Source organism: Gloeophyllum trabeum (genome assembly GCF_000344685.1).
Source record: "Gloeophyllum trabeum ATCC 11539 unplaced genomic scaffold GLOTRscaffold_00010, whole genome shotgun sequence".
NCBI classification, from domain to species: Eukaryota; Fungi; Basidiomycota; class Agaricomycetes; order Gloeophyllales; family Gloeophyllaceae; genus Gloeophyllum; species Gloeophyllum trabeum.
The window spans coordinates 1,107,576-1,125,386 of record NW_006920419.1 but is presented as its reverse complement, the minus strand read 5'-3'; the positions used below and the strand labels follow the sequence as shown (position 1 = coordinate 1,125,386).

Below are 17,811 nucleotides of genomic sequence, written 5' to 3'. Positions count from 1 at the left end.
GTCCATTATGGCAGGAAAGTAGAGTAGCCTCTTGGAGCATGGGCTGCGAAGTCGGCACCTACCAGCGCCGCTTAGCTAGAAGGGGTCTGGATATACAACACTCGCGTGGTACGCCGGCCTTGCACCGGATTCAGAGAGATTGTCACATGCGCTCTTGGTATTAACGCAGTGGACGCGCTCAAGGTGTTCTATGAATGCTCGCGCGGGGTATTCACATGCGTAGCAGTGATCTGGAAGAGTATGAGCGATGAGCGAGGACTTACGTGCGCGGGATATTGGCTACCAGCTGCTGCGACGAACCAATTCAGGCGCTCGCCTCAAGCAAGCGGGTATCTAAATGGTAAGTTATTGTTACGGACAGGCATGACTCGATGAGGCGGCTCCTATTTCGTATGAAGAGGACGCAAGCGGGAAATACGGAGCATAAGAATCCAAGGAAAGGTGGCTCACTCTGCGAAGACCATTCGAAGCCTAGAGAAGTAACAATAGTGTGAGCAATGAGGTACGAGACCGGGGGCAGAACCTGGTCACACATGCATCTGTAGCGGAGCAAATAGAACAGGCGGTCGCATCAACTTGAGTGGAAGGGCGCTCCAACAGGAACGCCCTAGAGTTCTGGGGTAGTATCCTATTGCATTGAGCGAGGATCTGCCAGGTAGGGAGTAATATTCAAGGCGCCCAATTTTGCGGACGAAATCCTCACGCTCTCGAATGGCGTCCAGCGAAGCCAGGCATAGAAGGCACAAGGGCGGAGAAGGACAGATGGAGAAAGACCCGGGGTTTACAGCCTAGCCCCAGTGATACATTGTCGTGAAGGAATGTCCAAACCTGTAACCTGCAGACTTCTCGTAGGTAATCCTGTATTTGGCCGAGGGATCCACCTAATGGACCATCCGCGCCAGTCTACTTTCACCGACCACGACTATCTGGTCGTCAATCGAGGGATCCTTGGCTCGCTAAGGAAGGACACAGGAGGAGATGAAGAGAAAGCTGGACTTTACGAATGTCTCCAATCACAGAAATGAGATGAGGGATGAACAGAGAGTTCACGAACGTCTCAATCTGTGTGAAGAGCGTCCTGCTCCAGTGCTAGGTAGGCAAGATACTGAGCCCATACAGCCAATTTTCTGCGCGGTATTTTACCGTCATATCCCGTTACTCCCATGCATGAAGGGCCCATCCTGATAGCATACCTAAGGCCTGTAACGGACTTGCGGTAGAACGGGTACAGTCAGTCCATGGATCAGACCGCCAAGGCCTACAAGAGTAGGAGAGCTCTCATGTATCCATATTGAAGCGCGCTACGGTCGACTCCATAGCCTTTTGAGCAAGCACACGCCTGTCGTTCGTTCGTGCTATTGAGAATACCATTAGACCCAGCAGTGACACTCCTGAGGGCAGATCCACTAACAATTCGACGATGGTTTTGAGTGGCGTACATGTATGGAGTACAGTAGTAGAGAATAAGAGCGCTGCGTCGCCAGAGAATCTGCAACGTAGCACGTCCGATCGGGTTGGCAGCGGTGGTGAACGAGTGCTGAGGGTAGGAAAGAAAAGGTAGACAGTAACAGTGACGGTCAGGACCAACTTATTATAGCACTTTCGACGCCACGACCACCAACACCGATACGACGCGTTCCACACTGGGTCGTCGTCGTTGAACATGGCGGACGCCACGTTCAAGGACATCCCGGAGCTCTTTGAGGTAAGTGTTGCTGCATGACACGGTGGTTAAAGTCCGACATGATACATAGGTCGACCTTGGTGAATCAATAACTGCGCGTACCGAGAGTCTATGTTCGTGAGCCTTTGCGTTTACCGCGACATCTTAGCCGACTTACAACACCCATAGCTACGTTTCGTGAACTGGGACCTCCGGATCTGTGTCACGTCGTGAAAAGTACGGGGAAAGCAGGCCAGCGGGATGTGCGTACATTGCACCGTGAATCTCACTGTCTGCGACGTTGCTCAGCTGGACTGGATAGCTTGGGTCATATCACTTTGTTTCTGGGGTTGATGCGTCGTCATCCGCATCCCTCGCCGCATACATCAATTCCCTCACGTATGCTATCGAAGATACCAGCGGCTGGCTCTCGAAAGGTCCTACTTGGAAGCTGCGCAATGGCTGCTACTGGTATGCTTGCTCTCTAGGAATTCAATCCACCAGCTTATGAGACATGCAGCTGCTTTAATTCCTTCTCTCGGGTTGACATACGCGTGGACGTCAAGATTCCAGGAGGGGTGCACACATATGTGGTTGACCTGCGCGGCGAGAGGTACGTCCCTCCAGCTTCCCCCTCATGCAAGATTCAAACCCGGAATACAGACACGAAGCTACCCCTGAGATATGGCAAGAAACCTACCTGTCCGCCCTCCTCCGGGCCATTCTCTATTCCGACGACCCCACTTACTACCTCGATGCCTACCGCAAACTGGACCCTATCACGACGCCCGAGGGGGAACTCCGATTCCTACAAGCTGCTGAGCAGCTGTTCTTGAAAGGTCCCATAAACCCCACTTCGTAATTGGTTCGCTTTCGCTGAACGGTTCCTGCTAGGCTGGCAAGTCGGCTCGGACCCGGAGATCCAAGTTGCCACCGTGGTTTCGAATCATCTCACAGCAGGAATCCTCAAGTATTTTGGTGATAGTAACCGGTGGCAACAGGCTGCGAACCTCTTTGAGAAACTAACTGCTAAAGAGCCCGAAGTAGCTTCACTGCTAGCGAGGAGTTATATCGGCATGAGTGAGTCTCCGTTGCGGTTGTTCGCGTTTGTGTGCTGACCCTGGGAAGACGAGGAGGTGAAGGCCGTGCAGATCATGTCGGCAGCCATGAAAGCGACGCCACAGTCGTATACATTGCTTCACGTACAATGCGATTTCCTCCGGTCAAAGGGCAAGCTTGAGTGGGCGCTACAACTCGCAAAGCAGGCCGTTAACTGTGCTCCGAGTGAATTCGTTACATGGGAGAAGCTGACGGAGCTGTACATCGATCTTGGGCAGTATGAGTCTGTGAGTCGCTGTATCCGCATACCGTCTTTCTGGTATGCTCAGGTTTGCCTGTAGGCACTGCTCACTCTCAATTCGTGTCCGATGTTTACTTACAACGGACGCGATGCGCACCGTCCATTGACCCCTGCTCGAGTCCACCTACCGTCCAAACGCCCCATAACCGACATCCTCCCGGAACGACAGAAGACCGAGGACGACGAAGTGCGTTTCGGTACCTTCATTGTATCATTCTCAACTGATCCGCCCAACTCAGGCGGACCCAGCCCTGCAGCGTCTGCCCTCGCCCGGCTTACGTGGAACCTGGGCCCGAGCCTACGCTCTCCTCTGCCGCCTCGTCTCCCGCATCGGGTGGGACGAGTTGCTCAAGACGCGGAGCTCCGTCTTCGTGATGGAGGAGGAGTACCGCATGCAAAAGGCGCAAGCCGAGCACGCGCACGTGAACGGCGGCGACGCGCCCGAGGGCTCGAACAGTGACGTCGGCGAGACCGTCATTCATGAGGACGGCACCGTCGCCGGGTCGACGCTCGTCGCGAGCACGACAGGGGGCGCGGACGATGACGCTTCAACAAGAGGCGTTGTGTCGCAAAGCCAGAAGGGATCGGTGTCAAGCCAGGGGAATGCGGGCGAGAACGACGGTCTGAGTGCGGCGCCGGCGATCCCGACTATACGTATCTCCACGGAGTCGGACCGTGCAAGGGAAGAGGAGGAAAGTGAGGAAGGGAAGGAGGAGGATGTGGCAAGTGACGTTCTGGAGAAGCCGATGCAAGCAGCTGGTGATGACCAGGAGGGCGGAGGTGCTCAGAGCGGTGCAACGCAGCAGAGTGACTTCTCGTTCAGTAATAAGCGACTCTGTGAGCGCTGGCTGGACAATCTGTTCATGGTGCTATACGAGGTGTGTGTTTTGCTCAGTGCTGGGTTGTTCATCGTGGACAGACGAGTCTGCTAGGATCTAAGAGTGTGGACGATCTTCCGCGCTGAGGTGGCCCACTTCAAGACCCAACATGTTGCATACAGAAAAACGGCCCTGGAGTGGGAGATCCTGGGTGACTTGGGGCTGCGACTGCATCACAAGGAGGAGGCGAAAGAAGCTTATCAACGGTGCCTGGAAAGCCAGCGATTCTCCTATAAACCATGGTCAAAACTGCTGGATATGTACGCAGACGAAGGGGATCTGCAGCGCTCGCTACAGATGGCTATTCGAGTTGCTGCGTATCAATACGCGGAATATGCGGAAATGACGGTGGGTTCTTGTCGTTGTCGTTGCTAGGCGTTTCGGGAGCTAACTTGCTCTGTTCTCAGTACCCTACGCAGGTCGCACGCTGTTTCTTCAAGTTATACCCGATCCATGGCCATGCTAAGCTTGCATACACAATGCTCAGCATGGGTCTGCCGGAGCCGATCCAGAAAATCATGGACAGCTATCTGAATTACGGGCGAGTCTTTAAGGTAGAAGGATATGACTTCTGAGTTCTGTGTCCGCTATATACTATTCTCTGCTATGGGCCCGAGTGGGTTCTGGTTGCGTCGGTGTTATTCTTGCCACTGCGTCCGTAATTACGTAAATTATATGGGATAAAAGATATTTTGAGTGACGTCTGCAGTCATGAGCTCGGTGCTGTATCGGACGTTCTAGCTTTCGTTTCAAGCCTTCGAGTCATTAAACCGTTCTGCCACCGGTCCTACGTTATACCATGTCCTTGTCGCCTCCAATCCGAAGACTGTCGGTGTCGAGCACGAAGCGGGAGGAGGACTTGATCAATGCGTACGAGGCGGAGGAGGAGCGCCTGATTAATCTGCTTTCGCGAAAACTAGAGAAGGTGAGTTCACAGCTATGTACTCCATTGTGATATATACCACTAAGCCTCTTTGCTCGTAGCTAAGGGAAGAGAAAGTTGCTTTGGAGAACATCCGAGAAGTGGAATCAGAGTCTCAGGTGAATCGGCTAACCCGAGAGCTGTCAGCATTGCGACTTGCCCAGCAGCAACAACACCAGAACCATTCGGCTCAGGAGAATGGCTCTGGTAGCACTGAGCCTGCTGAGAATAGAGCAGGGATGCAAGCTTTCATGTCTTCGTTCGATCCGCTTGCTCCCAGTACAGAGGTCATAATGGATGCTCTGCGGAAGGAGAACGAACAGTTGAGAGGGAGGTTGGCACAGGCAGAGCGGGAGTACATTCGAGTGTCGAGGCTGAACGACATCTACCGGGAAGAGCTGATCGATCATCGCCGAAGAGTAAGCGTTCCTTTCGAAAGTCGCTCGTAATTGGACTAATGTGCACGGATTGCGGAAGCTCGGACTGCCTGTGGACAACTTGATAGGACTGTCTACAATGGATCCATACTCTCAGCCTATACATCTGAGGACGTATTCACAGAGCTCATCTCCGTCAACGTCCATGATGCTTTTACCTCCTGCCCAGCCTCCCCGCGAGCCGCCCGCCGGCGTGCCAATACCTCGACCACCTTCGCAAATCCGTCGGCCGGTCAACAACATCCCGTCAGAAACGACGACTCCGTTATCCCGCTCTCCGTCGTCTGCTGACTCGCCTTTCCCTCTCTCTCCAGTCACTTCCACCAATCCAGCTAGCTTCCTGACAAACGAGACATCCATTACCACGCCTCCTTCATCCGCCTCGCTTACCTCCAATCCCCCGGCTCCGTACCCAGCCTCTCATACATTGTCCTATCCTTCTGTTCCTCCGCCGTCCCTGTCGTCATCGTACGGATCACCGGTGATATCTTATCATACCTCGCAGCGGGACCCTTCCCTGTCGCCAATCGAATCCCGTAGCCGCCGTAACTCCTATCAGAGACGTGGTAGCTTTGAGCGGCGACCAGGACACGCCGCAGGCGACTCTGCGGGAAGTTTAAGAAGCATCAGCCGCAGTCATAGCAGAAGGGAAAGTGTCGAACGTGGTGTCCGCGTTGCCGAGACTGGTACGTTAATCCCGCGGAGTCGGACAAACAGCGTTGCATCCCCGATGCAGCAGGCCGCTGGAGGCGACGACATATCAAGGCAGGAGACTATCCCGGAATTACCCTCAAATTTATGAGAAATCAATAAGAGTCAAGTCGGTATAATCAACCGTGTAACTATTAGGATGGACATGTGTATTCGTGCGTCGCTGCTACCCTATCTTGCTTGCTGTCGTTATTCTTGTCAGTTTTGTCGTCTCGTCGCCGATAGTGTTCATAATGTACACAACAAACGGGAATATTTTAGTCACTGCGATCGTCTTTAATGTGCATCGAAGGTTATACGAGGACGAGCTCGAGCAGACTCGACAAGAATATTGATATCGTAAGTAGCGCTCTGTACATCCCTGCGGTGATGAGGAGCATGTGCAGATATGCTCCTGATCAACGCCGATTTACAGAGGGCCGCGCCGTTATCGGGATGCAAGGTCTCAGAAGTCAGACTCGCAGTCAGAATCATTTCCTGGAATGCCCTCGTACTGCTCGCGCCGGACGATCTTTGCCCGAAGGCGCTGCATCTGCTCCGTGTCCTTGCCATAGGCCAGCTGTGCTGCGGCAGAAGACCCGCCTTCGCCCTGCGTCCCGCCTTCGCCTTCGTTATACAGATATTCCATCGGTATAGGTTGCCCACGCGCACCCCCTCCACTTTGCACGTATCTCAGCCAATTACGCCAAGTCGGGTCAAGGGATAGTATGCGGGGATCACCGATAACGATGAGCAAGGCTCGCCCACGAGTGTCACTGAAATACGGGATTCAGCCTTGTGGAGCAGGCAATCGATGAGATGATACAGCGTACCATTCGTGCGCCTCGGCTGGGCTACAAAGCCAAGCGCGTGGCGGATGTCGCCCCCGACGTGACCTGGTTTGCTCCTTACAGTGGATACGATGATCACCATGCGCTCCTAACCAATACAACCATTGAATACTGTCAGAGCTGTCGCGACAGGCGCACGGAGGGGGCGCGATCACGTACCTGGCCCTGAAATTCTTCCACTGTCCCTACTTTCACTTTTTGGAAGGCCTCGGGTAAGATCTTCAATATCTTTCCTCGCTGCGCGAGATACGGAGTGATGATTCCAACACAATCCGCGGCTGTGGCCAAAAAGTTCTTAGTTATGAACGCAGTGGCGAGTTAATATGAAATATGTAAGACGTACTCAGATCTTTGAACTCTGCATTAAGCTTCTCGCAATACGTCCTGACTAAACTGGCTTCGTCAATATTGAAGAAAGACGGAGAGCTCCCCTCTCGCATTTCCATTCCGGTGATGCCATGGAATATCACGGGGAACCCAGGTGTCACGAGGAGTTTGGAACAGAGGAACTTGTGGGTAATGGACGGATCCCCGCAATTTTGCAATTCTCCATCGTAGAACTGTACGTTCGAGAAATTGGAGATAGCTTCGTGAGATCTGCGTAAGTGAACATGAGTTGCAAACGGATCTGAGTTCGTATGACTTTCCTATACTGGCGTAGGAGCTTCACAACACTATAGAAACGGTTAGTATTGTGGTGCGACAGAGCTCGGGCCACACTAACGTGATGTTCGTCCAGTGATGGACATCGTATATATCCAGGTTCATAATTCTCTCCAAGTAACTCTTCCCTAGAGTAGCTGCAGCACGAGATGTGATCACAGGTGGGAGTTGACGAGGGTCACCTGCGAGGATAATGTTCGTGCGTTCATCTACCAGTGGAGTGATTGCAACCATGGCTTCTGGCTCTGCGCATTGCCCGGCCTCATCGACGAATATGTGGCTGAAGTGACCACGCTTTACACCGAGACCTTTAGCTATGCCTGCAGAAACACAAGTGACGACAACCACGCGGTACCCTACCAAATCCTCCAGGCCCGGTATGGCGAAGACATCATTTCCGTTGATTGGAGAAATGGGATACAACTTTCCGGGAAGGTCCGCTGTCGGTCGCCACAATGCGTTCAGTCGCAGCAACGCGTGATCCGTAAGGCCTGCTCCTAATAGTTTGCACGCTATAGTATCAGCAGCGCGATTGCTCTGAGCGCACGCCAGGATTCGATGGTCGTCATTTTCCTTCAGCAAGTGACGTATGGCCTCCACTATTGCCGTAGTCTTTCCTGTACCGGGCCTTCCCAGCATAAAAGTCATTAACTATCAAGGGAAGGCTGTACTATGAGACTCACGGTCCAAAGACGACGAACGGCACGCTTCCGCGAGGTTGTTTCACAATTGTCCAGACCGCCCTGAGCTTCTCTGGATCATCCTGAATCCGCGGAGAAAGGCGTACCATCTCTTCGAAAGCGGAACCAACAGGATCCGGAGGTCGTAGGACGTGCCTCGCCCGGGGGAACAAGAGTCGCTGGGGGCGAGGCTGAAAAAGAACTGCATGATGCATGCGGCGCAATGGCATACGGTTTACCTGGAACACGACATCGAAGATTTTGCCTTTAAATAGGCTGAAGTCGGAGGACAGGCGAAGGCGAACTTCGTCTGCGTTAACAGCATGGACGCAGCCCACCCAAGATACAGGCTTCTCTCCACTTGTCCGCAAGACAACTATTTTGTCTCCCACAATGATTCTTGGCTTCTTGTCCAACAGTCCAGGTATTCTTAACCTGCCGTCACAACCATGAAAATCAATGGAACATCCAACAGGCAAAAAATGACAGCGAGAACCTGTAGTTCGGGTTGTCGTATTTCAGTTCTGTATCCTTCATTGTGAACATCTGCAAATCGAGGCTACGCGATACATGTCAGTAAGGGGAAACGTCCCAACGATCTGCATACCTCCTCTTTTCTTCTTCCGCCCAGAGTAATGTTTGAAACCAGTCGCTGTATGAGGACATGGTGAGGGAGTTCGGCATTCGTTGCTTGATTACTTCCGAATCCAGACAATCACCTTTTAGGGCGTGCGGAATGGGGTATTCAGCCAGTCGGTTGACCCATTCGGTAGCTGTCCAAACCGGAGGCCGAGGAGCGGGAATGGGACGTATCTCAGGAGGCAGCGGGACGCGTACGGGTCGAACATATGGATCGCTGGGTCTCAAATTCTCGTGGTCAAGACGTGATCCAACGACAGCTCGAATTTGACGCGTAATGGTGAACCGTTGACGTTGCTTTGCGTCCCAGAAGGTCAATACCACTGAGCCCTCGAACCTGCCTTCACGTGCGGTGGAGAAGTGAACAGATAGCACCCTAGGAATACCGTACTGTATCACGACGTCGAGACCCTGCGGTACGCATTCGCCAGTGATGTGGAAGCTGCATAATATGAGGCCGCGACACAGGTTTCACAGCCGGAGTATAACTTACGGCTGGTCTTCAGAATGAATGCTGCGCGCTCGCACGTCCCGGAGATACACCAACGTATTTTGCTGGACCTTTGTGATGATAATTGACCTGGCCAACGCATCCTTGCCGACTACTTCTGCTGCTTCCAGAATACCAAAGTCAATGAGTCCGTCTTCCCAAGACACGGATATGCCGTGAGTTTCATGCTCGCTCGCGATGGATCGTGAACGACCCTCCGTGCTGACCGCTTCATCTGACGGTGGTTCACGAGCGCTCTGAGTCTCAGAGAGCCGCGAACCAGCGCTGGAATGAGCAGCAACACTATCGCTGACCGTTGGCAAGGGCAAGCTTCCCTGCTTGATCCGCATTCGCGCCCGATGTCTCCTCCCCTGGCGATGGGCTTCCAGGTGACGGGCGGTGATGGTCTCACCGCACTCGCACGCCGGCATCTCGACGACGCAACTAGCGCAGTGAGGGTTGCAAGGGAGGAAGGAGTGGGATGGCAGGGAAACGCAGAGGTGGAATTTAAGTGAAGCAGCAGAACATTCAGACCTTTCCATTCATGGTTATGTACACGTCAACCGTTGAAGGGTACGCAACTAGCGCAAAAATAGGCCGCAGTCCGTAGGGCGTCTATTTCTAGCGTCTGTCAGTGAGAGCGCCTCGAGGTGCAAAGAGGAAGACTGAAGAGGGTGCGCTGACACACGCACGGGAAATACTGTCTGCGGGCGACCTCACCAGCGGTCACAGCATGGAAAAGCAACTCTGCATAGTTATGACCGTGATGCAGTATTACAGGGGCGAGCATTCCCTCTTCAGCCACTCTAATGCGCGCTTATCGTTCTGAAGAAGGGGTGACACCTTTTCCCATGTCTCCTCGTGATACCGATTCAGCCAGTCCCGCTCTTGAGGGGTGAGTACATCCAGATCCACAAGCTTCTTCTGTATAGGGCACTGGACGGCGATGAGCACCATTGCAGGGCGTATCATTCCAAAGGGAGCGCTCACCATTGTGACGTGCTCCATGCGGAGGTATCCCTTGCTTCCAAAGTTATTAGGCGTCTGAGCTTCCTGGACGATAACGACGTTCTCGATACGGATCCCGAAGCGCCCGTCAGCGTAATAGCCGGGTTCTGGAGCAATGAGCTACGAATGGGGCCAGTCAGTGGGGAAACGTACCGTTGGATACCGTCATTCCAACTTTGAGAGCGGTGCTGTTGTACGCTGGCCAGTTGTCAATCGGGAAACTGATTGGCAGCGACGTCAATTGTTCGCACCTATCCGGACACCGATACCGTGTGGACCTTCGTGCACATTTAAGAAATGCCCAACACCGTGTCCAGTCCCGTGGCTTGTACACGGGGCCATGAGCAATGAGCACGGTTACAACTTTAGCAGAAACCCTCGTTACCGATAATCTGCGGGGTCCGTAATTAGACAGGCATGCAGTCGACGCTCAATGGGCGCTTACCAAGCCCGTCTGCCCACAATGCTCTCCGCGCCCAAGAATCGCTGTCAAAAATTGAGCGCCGGGACAAATTGAATAGAGGAGAACATCTCACATGACATAACCTTTCCATGGCACGTGATTTAGCAATACTGCACCACGCAGAAGCAGCCGTACCTGAGGTCCCGTTGGGGAATACAGCCGTGTCTATCGCGATGTGGCCTTGCAATACACGCGTGAAAGCCCTCTTCTCCTCCGCGGTCGGCGTGCCGAAGTGCTATTCACGTCAGTATCAGCACTATGCTAGAAATAATGTCACAAAGCCCTGAATGCCTACCCATGTGCGGGTTACGTCGGTCGTGCCGTCGAGGTATTGTCCGCCGGAGTCGCATAGGTAGATCTGTTAAACATTTCGTAACGGTACATCTGCACTTTGTAAGGGACAAATACCTGGTCCTTCTCGATGATCGCGCAGTCGCTCGGATCAGGGGAGTAATGGATAATGGCTACACACGAACGACGGATAAGCTTAGCCAGTACTTGCGCATACATCGATCTTACCTCCGTTGGGCCCCGTCGAGGATATCGTAGTGAACGATAACCCTTTGTACAGATCCAGCTGTCTGCAGTATACACCCACGTCATAACTCTGCATGCAGTCTCAGAAAGCCGAGTACGAAGAAAGACCACTGACGAGCGATACTCTTCGAGTTTATCTGCGGCCTGACTCTCGTTCAACTCAACCCCATTGTTGAGCTGCTCCTCGAGCCAGGCGAAGTAACGCGCGAGCGCAGCGCCGTCCCGGATGTGTGACTGGCGGAAACCTTCGATTTCCGTCGCGTTCTTGATGGATTTAAGATCTGTGACGGGAGAGCGAGTGATCTGCACTTTGTCCTTCAGGACAGGATCCTACAATTAGTCCTTACTCTCTGATTCAAAGGGGCAAACGGCCTTACCTGACCGATGGCCTGATCCACGGCGAAGCTGGTCTTATCACTGATCAGAATAGGCTGAAACCCTGGTAAGACATAGTGGCCCGCGGTTGAAGGGGGCACAGGACCCACGGCATCTTCGGACGCATCTAACTCCGTCACGAGCCTCTTGAGGTACGCAAAGAACTCGTCATATGCGCGAACCTCAATGTCCCTGCCAAGATGCCCGCGCACGGCTTCGTCGACCTGCTCTGGGTTGACGAACAGGACGGCCGTGTCGTGGGTGACGACCGCGTACGCGAAGAATACTATGCGTATTCACACAATTCAGTTCAGTCGCACTTATAGATCCCAAGATGGAGAGATAATGACCTGGGTTGAAGTCGATGTCCGAGCCCCGGAGGTTAAATAGCCAAGCGACTTCGTCGAGCATGCTCACGACTATAGCTTTGACTTTCTGATTCGTGAGCTCATCCCTTAGCTGCTTGATCTTCTCGTGGTGCGGCTGCCCTAGTGAACGTGGGCTCAGTCAAAATCCCTTTGAATGGGAATGGATGGGGCTAGGTGGTTTACCTGAATATTTGATATCCAGAGGGAAGACCTTGTTCTTCGGGCGCGCCGGTCGATCAGCTCCCCATACTTGGTCTACTAGGTTCATATCTATAGGGACGAGCTGGGACTTCTTCGGGATTAGGGTCTCTTTGAGACTATCGGCATCCGCTTTTAGGAAGTGAGAAGGGCATTAGGTCATCAGGTCGGGCTGTACCTGCAGAGATTAAGGTTGGGTCAATTCCGATACGGCTGCTAGGTTCAAGATTCTAGGGAATATCGATCGCTTAGCTGCCTTCTCGATGTGCATGTCATGAGAAGCGGACCTTCGCAAGGAATTCCTGCCACGACGGGACGCCTATGATAAGATGAGTATCTGGGACCTAAAATACAGTAGCAGGCATGCCTGGGAGTCCTTGCTTCATCAACTTCCAATTTCTGTGTAATTATGAGGGAAACTGTAAAGAACTTTGAGCAGCGATAACATACCCATCTAACTGTTTCTCGGCCTGTAAGAAATATCGACCATCCGTAAACAGATAGGCATCCTTAGAGGTAATTACAGCGCATCCTTACGTTCATCGACCAGTCAGGGATTTGCCTCTCGACTTACTATGACGATTACTCACCCGCGGAACCTGTGAAGCCAGAAATGAAAGCTCTCCTCTCATCACAATGCGCCAGATATTCGCTAGAGTCTACCAAATAATAACCTCAGCCAAACCTAGTTCAGTTGGCAGGACGTGCAGCAAACGTACGTTGATCTTCACTCGGTACCACATATGCATCCACTGGGCCATTCCCGCGCATCAAGTCCCGCAGGGCAGCTAACCGCGCCGTCGTATTCACGGTCTGGGTGGCTGGCGCCATAGCCTCGTGTAACAGTCGTCCTAGGGAAGGCTTCCGACTTCTAAAGACGCCTCCAGCAGATAGGACGGAGAGCCTGAAGACAGACACGATCGGCATATGGTCGCAGCCCGGAAAGGATCCCGACGCTGCTACGTAGCTAGTGGCGGTACATAGGCACTCCGTGCGAAAGCGCAATTGCAGTCAATCGCCTCACACTTGGCCCAGCTTGGACCTCATACACTCGTTGAGGCGCCTTCGACGTTCAGATCTCAGACTCGGTAAATTCAGCACTCAGGATGTTGTCAATGGCACGAACATGTCTTAAAAAGGCGTCTGGGACGTCGAGCAGGGCGGCTTCCACAGCACGCATTCTTGGACGATTGGTTTGTAGTACGAGTCTGATACCCTGGCATTACGCGTCATCTGTAGCGACAGCCCTCGCACAACCTATCCGTTGCTCCAGCGACATGCAGAACCTTGTATAGTGTGTACCTCCTGAAATAGCCTCTACTCTCAGATACTCATTCGTGATAGACGCTGCGCCAGTGCGGTTGCAGAAGACTCGGCCACTTCGCGCGAGTAACACGGGCTCATGGAACGACGACGACAAGGAAAAGTTACTAGAATTCCTCGAGGGCCGCGCTGACTCGTGCAAGCCGGAGAATGAATGGAAGCTGTTCGCTATGTACGCCAAGCCAGGGTCCGACCTTACCCCCGTTGACTACTTCAAGCTAATCATCACCAACATGGAATTCCTGGCCTCATACGCACCGAGTGTGGAATTCAATGTCGGTACTTCTAATTCTATTCAATATCTGCACGGAGGCTCACGTTCATTGTCCTAGGAATTTCGGTCCGCGAACGTAGAACCAGAGTCGACGATCAATCGTGGGCGAGAGGCGCTAATGACTTTCGCGACTTCTGCAGACCGGTGGATGCAGAAAGCCATTTCCCATCCTGAAGCCGAAGAGAAGGGCATGCACACTGACTCTGAGCTGCTAGAAAGCGCGCAACATCTTGCCTGGAACACGCGCCTCATTCAGCAGTACAAGCAAGGTGATATGCCGCCTGGCACGTCATGGCAAGACTTGTGCGATGCGATATTGCTGTCGATGCACCTTGCGGTGAAAAACATGGAAAGGTATGTTGGTGGCAAGTGGGAGTAGTCTAGAGCCGCTCGTATCGCCCAATGCGTTCCCGCCCGAAGGTGTATAGGTGATTAAAGAGCAAATACATGCTCGATATGAATAATGCGTTTTGTATGTGCCGCTGGAGAAGCAGGCAGTCGAAATTACTCGTGGGCTAGTCTGCAAAATGCACAACTTGACACCACGATAGAGTGGATATTCGGGCGGTTGTCACTTTGTTCGACAAAGACATTGGTTATTCGTGTGTCCTGTATAATAATGCAAGCTGGGGGATTGATTGAAAGGTCTCCCTTGCTAAATCATGTCACTTCTAAGTCACTGCTGACAATCAGTAGTACCAACACTCAAAGAAGCCTGATAAGTAAGAAAGCAAGGTGGATCACCGAAATCAATGTGGGTAGCCGAGCGACCTAAGAAAGTCCGCAAACACGGCAGTATCAGACAAGGTAATAAGAATGAGCGCCCTCATATAACGGGAAGAGTCCCTTCATAGCCTTCTCGTCCCACTCTTTCCGACAGCGCTCCATCGTCACCTTTGCACTGTCGAACTGATCCGGGGTAACAGACCCATCATTCATGCAGTCGACCATGTTGTGCAATCTCCGCACGTTACGTTCAAACTGCGCCTCAGTCTGTGCTGCTTCGTGATGGGATGAAATTTCCTCCTGCGAAAAATCGATGGGGCAAGGCCTGTCGTGGACCTCCCTCCAGCACTGTTGCAGACGAATTAGAAGGCCCTGTAGACCTAGCTGGCCGTCGGAGATGCAGCGCGTGATAAAGGGTACCAGGCCCTCTAGGGCAGTAAAATGCCGGAGCACCCACGCGTCACTGCGCAAAGGGTCCAGCGAGGGCATCAGGATAGCGTAGAGTCTATGCCGGCACGCATAGCGATGATGCATGCGGATGTATTGCTGCTCCTCCGGAGACATCGAATCGAAATTATCGGGCCAAGGCGGCATCGAGCCGTCCCTGGGTACCGGGATGACGTCCTCGCTGTACGAAATCGCATTGGGCACGCCGCACTGCATACAGAAGGGGGAGACGGTCGCCCCTTGCCAGTCAATCACGCTGAGCGCATATGCCCTGCCATCTGGGGGGACGATGAGGTTGTTCAGTGAGATGTCCGGGTGGTTCAGCACTGGAGCAGTCATGGCTGGGTCGGGAGGAATTATGAGGGGCGCGACGCGAACGCAGGTGTCCAGTAGACGGCGCAGCAACCGTATATCCGCAGGCTTCGACTTCACGAGCGGGGACGAGACGTCGACAAGGCCGTCCAACGCGCGTAGCTGGAACTCGGCAGCACTTATTATCATAGACGGCATATCCGGCCCTGTAGGAGTGTATCACAACTGCGTCACCGGAGATGTTCTGAACTTGAGAACTTACAAGGACCCCGGTTGGCACCTACTTCCCTGTAGCCTCTGCGCCACCATTCTCAATTCGCGGTCGGTCCGATGCCATACTTGGCAGCTAATGCCCGATTTACCTCTGCGGGATAGCACTCGTTGTCTGTATAAAGAGGACGGCTGTCTGGCTCATCTTCTGCAAAATACAGCGATCAGTGACATGAGAATGCCTGATGGAGCAGTGCCAGCTCCAGCTCGGCGATGCTCTGCAGGGCTGCACCGGCCGTTTTCCCTTCAATCACGGGCCAAAGAGTATTGAGCGGAACACCAGGTATATACTCATAGATGATGTAGGGGATCTGTACGGGGTTGTCGTAGGATGAGTGCCACGCTAAGACCTTTGGCAGAGGCACACGAGAGGACCCGGACCACCTCTCGGACCACCTCTCTCGGACGTAACTCATTGTAGCAACTTCACTGGCGACGGTTCGCTCAACATTACCTATAACAGGCAAGGGAATACGAGCAATTGCCTCCGCTCCAGTGTCAAATCGTAGTAAGAATATCCTGTTGAAGGCGCCTAGAAACATGGCAAATGTCAACACCATCAGGGGACTTAGTATTACTCGGAACCTACCTTCCCCTATCACTGTCCATGATGTACAATGTTCGGCGTTGACGCTGTCGCACGCAACTTGTTCAAGTGCATCTGGATGAATGAGCATATCGGACTTCACGTTCTGTGAGGATTACAGGTAAACCCGTAAGGTGGTCTGCACTCTAATTGGCGAAATTGGGATACAGACCGAGTTCGTCGTTGCAAAGCCAACGTTGGCGGGGCTGAAATAGGGTATCGCTGTCGGGACGTATCGAACGCATAAAAGTCAGGCTACGGAAGCACACGCGGGGCCGGTGGCGTAGCTCGGAGAAGAATTGCAGAGGACTCCTACGAGAGACGAATGCAGCTTTATAGCGACCCGCCCACGTCGCCAGCATGACAAGAAGATGGGCTGGTCGACGTGGGCTCTTGGATCTGAAGAGCTATCGAAAAATGAACGAAGCTCTCCGACCGAACACTGCGCAGACCGCCCTGTTGCACGCCGCGACGGAAAGGGCGAAAATTGGGCCTGTGTGATCAGGAGTTTCGATACTTGCTGGCAGCAGCAAGATCACCGACGTAGATGGACCCACAACTTACACCAGCGCCACCAGACTTCATGTTGGGAATGTGAGACCCGACTGCCCGAACGACTGGTGCCGGCGGATAGTCGGGACCCTAAGTATTAAAGTAACACCTCATCTGAATCCAATTGGTCACCGGCGGGTCGGAGTACTTATTCCTCAGTCAAGCTTAAGGATGAGTACTCAAGTACTCACAGGCAGCACCTCCACAGCATTGCTGCACAGCCCAAAGACCGGCCAAAAGATCTGGGGCTCATGCTCGCTCAGCGAAGCTGATTTTCGCTCTTCGTTATTTTACGTCTGATTGCTACAAAATCTGCACCGGGTGTATCATAGCCATCTGTAAACGCTTGCTGAACCACAGTAAGGTTGAACCAAAGGAAAATGCGAGTTCTACAGACTTGCTGGATAGATGGAGCAGCCAGTGACACCTAAAAGTCACGTGGACCATGTGAGCCCAATGCCAATTTGAATGGCTCCAAAAGGGCTCGATAATGATACCACTGCAGTAAAAAGAAAAGAAAAAGAAAAAGAAAAAAGAAAAAGGGGGAAGGCTAGCCTTGTGGCAACATCCAAATATGGCTATTTGTGGCTGGAAGGCTGCTTTTTGCTCATGAGCTACATCAGCAAATTGTCCCGCGGCTGGTAGTGGCTGGCGCATATTCCAGTTATTTTAGCACGTCTACAATCGCATTACCAGCCGAATACCAGACTTGTATTTATGATAAGTGAAGCGCCTGCTGAGATACACTGACCCGAGGATTATCTTATCATTCTATATATATACCCTTAGCAACGAAGCAATCACCGGCGCCTGACTGATGCGCGTCGCCTCACGTGCTAAGTTCAACATGTCGGACTTTGAACTTGACTTAAAAGCGCGCCGCAGTTCGACTTCATCGCCAATCCCCTCTCTCCCTTGTATCACGACTACGTCCTCTCTACAGCTCTCACATGGCTAAGTCCTAACAGCGGTGCCTACGTAGCCTCTTGTACCTCTCCGCGGGTAAGTTCTTTTTGTGAACCCGCTGCCTCTCGTCGAACTCCCCCTGAGTACCTTTCCTACAGCGCGCGTACGGCGCGACCTAGATGAGCCCTCATCG

The 17,811-nt window shown here is 52.8% G+C and overlaps 6 protein-coding genes across 6 annotated transcripts; 3 read left to right on the top strand and 3 right to left on the bottom strand.

Annotated features, from left to right (window-relative positions):
• The first annotated feature begins 1,573 nt into the window (after positions 1-1,573).
• Positions 1,574-4,583, top strand: GLOTRDRAFT_63374 (chaps-domain-containing protein). The gene is made up of 14 exons (XM_007869825.1): positions 1,574-1,705; positions 1,755-1,797; positions 1,853-1,926; positions 1,986-2,134; positions 2,184-2,276; positions 2,327-2,502; positions 2,558-2,743; positions 2,792-3,009; positions 3,064-3,210; positions 3,263-3,479; positions 3,552-3,612; positions 3,652-3,901; positions 3,956-4,249; positions 4,309-4,583. Exons 1-14 carry the CDS (start codon positions 1,664-1,666, stop codon positions 4,474-4,476), a joined length of 2,118 nt encoding a protein of 705 aa, XP_007868016.1. The 5' UTR covers positions 1,574-1,663; the 3' UTR covers positions 4,477-4,583.
• Positions 4,584-4,623: 40 nt separating this feature from the next.
• GLOTRDRAFT_117056 (uncharacterized protein) lies at positions 4,624-6,244 on the top strand. The gene is made up of 3 exons (XM_007869824.1): positions 4,624-4,826; positions 4,886-5,242; positions 5,301-6,244. The coding sequence occupies exons 1-3, from the start codon at positions 4,701-4,703 to the stop codon at positions 6,060-6,062; spliced, it is 1,245 nt and encodes a 414-aa protein (XP_007868015.1). The 5' UTR covers positions 4,624-4,700; the 3' UTR covers positions 6,063-6,244.
• Positions 6,245-6,416: 172 nt separating this feature from the next.
• Positions 6,417-9,179, bottom strand: GLOTRDRAFT_44808 (uncharacterized protein; the record flags this gene model as incomplete). Its single annotated transcript, XM_007869519.1, has 8 exons — positions 6,417-6,726; positions 6,777-6,889; positions 6,961-7,079; positions 7,145-7,448; positions 7,549-8,092; positions 8,148-8,579; positions 8,641-8,703; positions 8,791-9,179. Coding segments are annotated over 8 exons (2,274 nt in total), but the record flags the coding sequence as incomplete, so codon positions are not given.
• Positions 9,180-9,980: 801 nt separating this feature from the next.
• GLOTRDRAFT_78787 (Creatinase/aminopeptidase) lies at positions 9,981-13,101 on the bottom strand. Its single transcript, XM_007869823.1, has 22 exons — positions 12,942-13,101; positions 12,813-12,881; positions 12,673-12,754; positions 12,590-12,621; positions 12,510-12,541; positions 12,401-12,452; positions 12,208-12,354; positions 12,007-12,144; positions 11,767-11,942; positions 11,659-11,712; positions 11,397-11,596; positions 11,264-11,325; positions 11,153-11,208; positions 11,040-11,102; positions 10,880-10,979; positions 10,818-10,827; positions 10,727-10,767; positions 10,667-10,673; positions 10,533-10,606; positions 10,435-10,479; positions 10,264-10,388; positions 9,981-10,209 (listed from the first exon to the last, which is right to left on the bottom strand). The coding sequence occupies exons 1-22, from the start codon at positions 13,051-13,053 to the stop codon at positions 10,048-10,050; spliced, it is 1,839 nt and encodes a 612-aa protein (XP_007868014.1). The 5' UTR covers positions 13,054-13,101; the 3' UTR covers positions 9,981-10,047.
• Positions 13,102-13,288: 187 nt separating this feature from the next.
• On the top strand, positions 13,289-14,320 carry GLOTRDRAFT_122246 (uncharacterized protein). The gene is made up of 4 exons (XM_007869822.1): positions 13,289-13,415; positions 13,468-13,516; positions 13,567-13,820; positions 13,878-14,320. Exons 1-4 carry the CDS (start codon positions 13,329-13,331, stop codon positions 14,196-14,198), a joined length of 711 nt encoding a protein of 236 aa, XP_007868013.1. The 5' UTR covers positions 13,289-13,328; the 3' UTR covers positions 14,199-14,320.
• Positions 14,321-14,617: 297 nt separating this feature from the next.
• On the bottom strand, positions 14,618-16,251 carry GLOTRDRAFT_94889 (uncharacterized protein; the record flags this gene model as incomplete). The annotated part of the gene is made up of 3 exons (XM_007869821.1): positions 14,618-15,510; positions 15,747-16,106; positions 16,164-16,251. The coding sequence occupies 3 exons, from the start codon at positions 16,249-16,251 to the stop codon at positions 14,618-14,620; spliced, it is 1,341 nt and encodes a 446-aa protein (XP_007868012.1).
• Positions 16,252-17,811: the final 1,560 nt, after the last annotated feature.

What these genes read in the sequence shown, in the direction of transcription:
- GLOTRDRAFT_63374 (XM_007869825.1), top strand. Translation starts at nt 1,664, where the DNA reads ATGGCGGACGCCACGTTCAAGGACATCCCGGAGCTCTTTGAG. An exon ending in AGAAGACCGAGGACGACGAA is followed by an intron (nt 3,211 to 3,262) that starts GTGCGTTTCGGT and finishes CGCCCAACTCAG; the next exon opens with GCGGACCCAGCCCTGCAGCG. An exon ending in CAAAGCCAGAAGGGATCGGT is followed by an intron (nt 3,613 to 3,651) that starts GTCAAGCCAGGG and finishes CGACGGTCTGAG; the next exon opens with TGCGGCGCCGGCGATCCCGA.
- GLOTRDRAFT_117056 (XM_007869824.1), top strand. Translation starts at nt 4,701, where the DNA reads ATGTCCTTGTCGCCTCCAATCCGAAGACTGTCGGTGTCGAGCACGAAG. An exon ending in TTTCGCGAAAACTAGAGAAG is followed by an intron (nt 4,827 to 4,885) that starts GTGAGTTCACAG and finishes CTTTGCTCGTAG; the next exon opens with CTAAGGGAAGAGAAAGTTGC. An exon ending in TGATCGATCATCGCCGAAGA is followed by an intron (nt 5,243 to 5,300) that starts GTAAGCGTTCCT and finishes GGATTGCGGAAG; the next exon opens with CTCGGACTGCCTGTGGACAA.
- GLOTRDRAFT_78787 (XM_007869823.1), bottom strand. Translation starts at nt 13,053, where the DNA reads ATGGCGCCAGCCACCCAGACCGTGAATACGACGGCGCGGTTAGCTGCC. An exon ending in GCCGAGAAACAGTTAGATGG is followed by an intron (nt 12,622 to 12,672) that starts GTATGTTATCGC and finishes ATAATTACACAG; the next exon opens with AAATTGGAAGTTGATGAAGC. An exon ending in TGGAATGACGGTATCCAACG is followed by an intron (nt 10,389 to 10,434) that starts GTACGTTTCCCC and finishes TCATTGCTCCAG; the next exon opens with AACCCGGCTATTACGCTGAC.
- GLOTRDRAFT_122246 (XM_007869822.1), top strand. Translation starts at nt 13,329, where the DNA reads ATGTTGTCAATGGCACGAACATGTCTTAAAAAGGCGTCTGGGACGTCG. An exon ending in CACGCATTCTTGGACGATTG is followed by an intron (nt 13,416 to 13,467) that starts GTTTGTAGTACG and finishes CTGTAGCGACAG; the next exon opens with CCCTCGCACAACCTATCCGT. An exon ending in CACCGAGTGTGGAATTCAAT is followed by an intron (nt 13,821 to 13,877) that starts GTCGGTACTTCT and finishes TCATTGTCCTAG; the next exon opens with GAATTTCGGTCCGCGAACGT.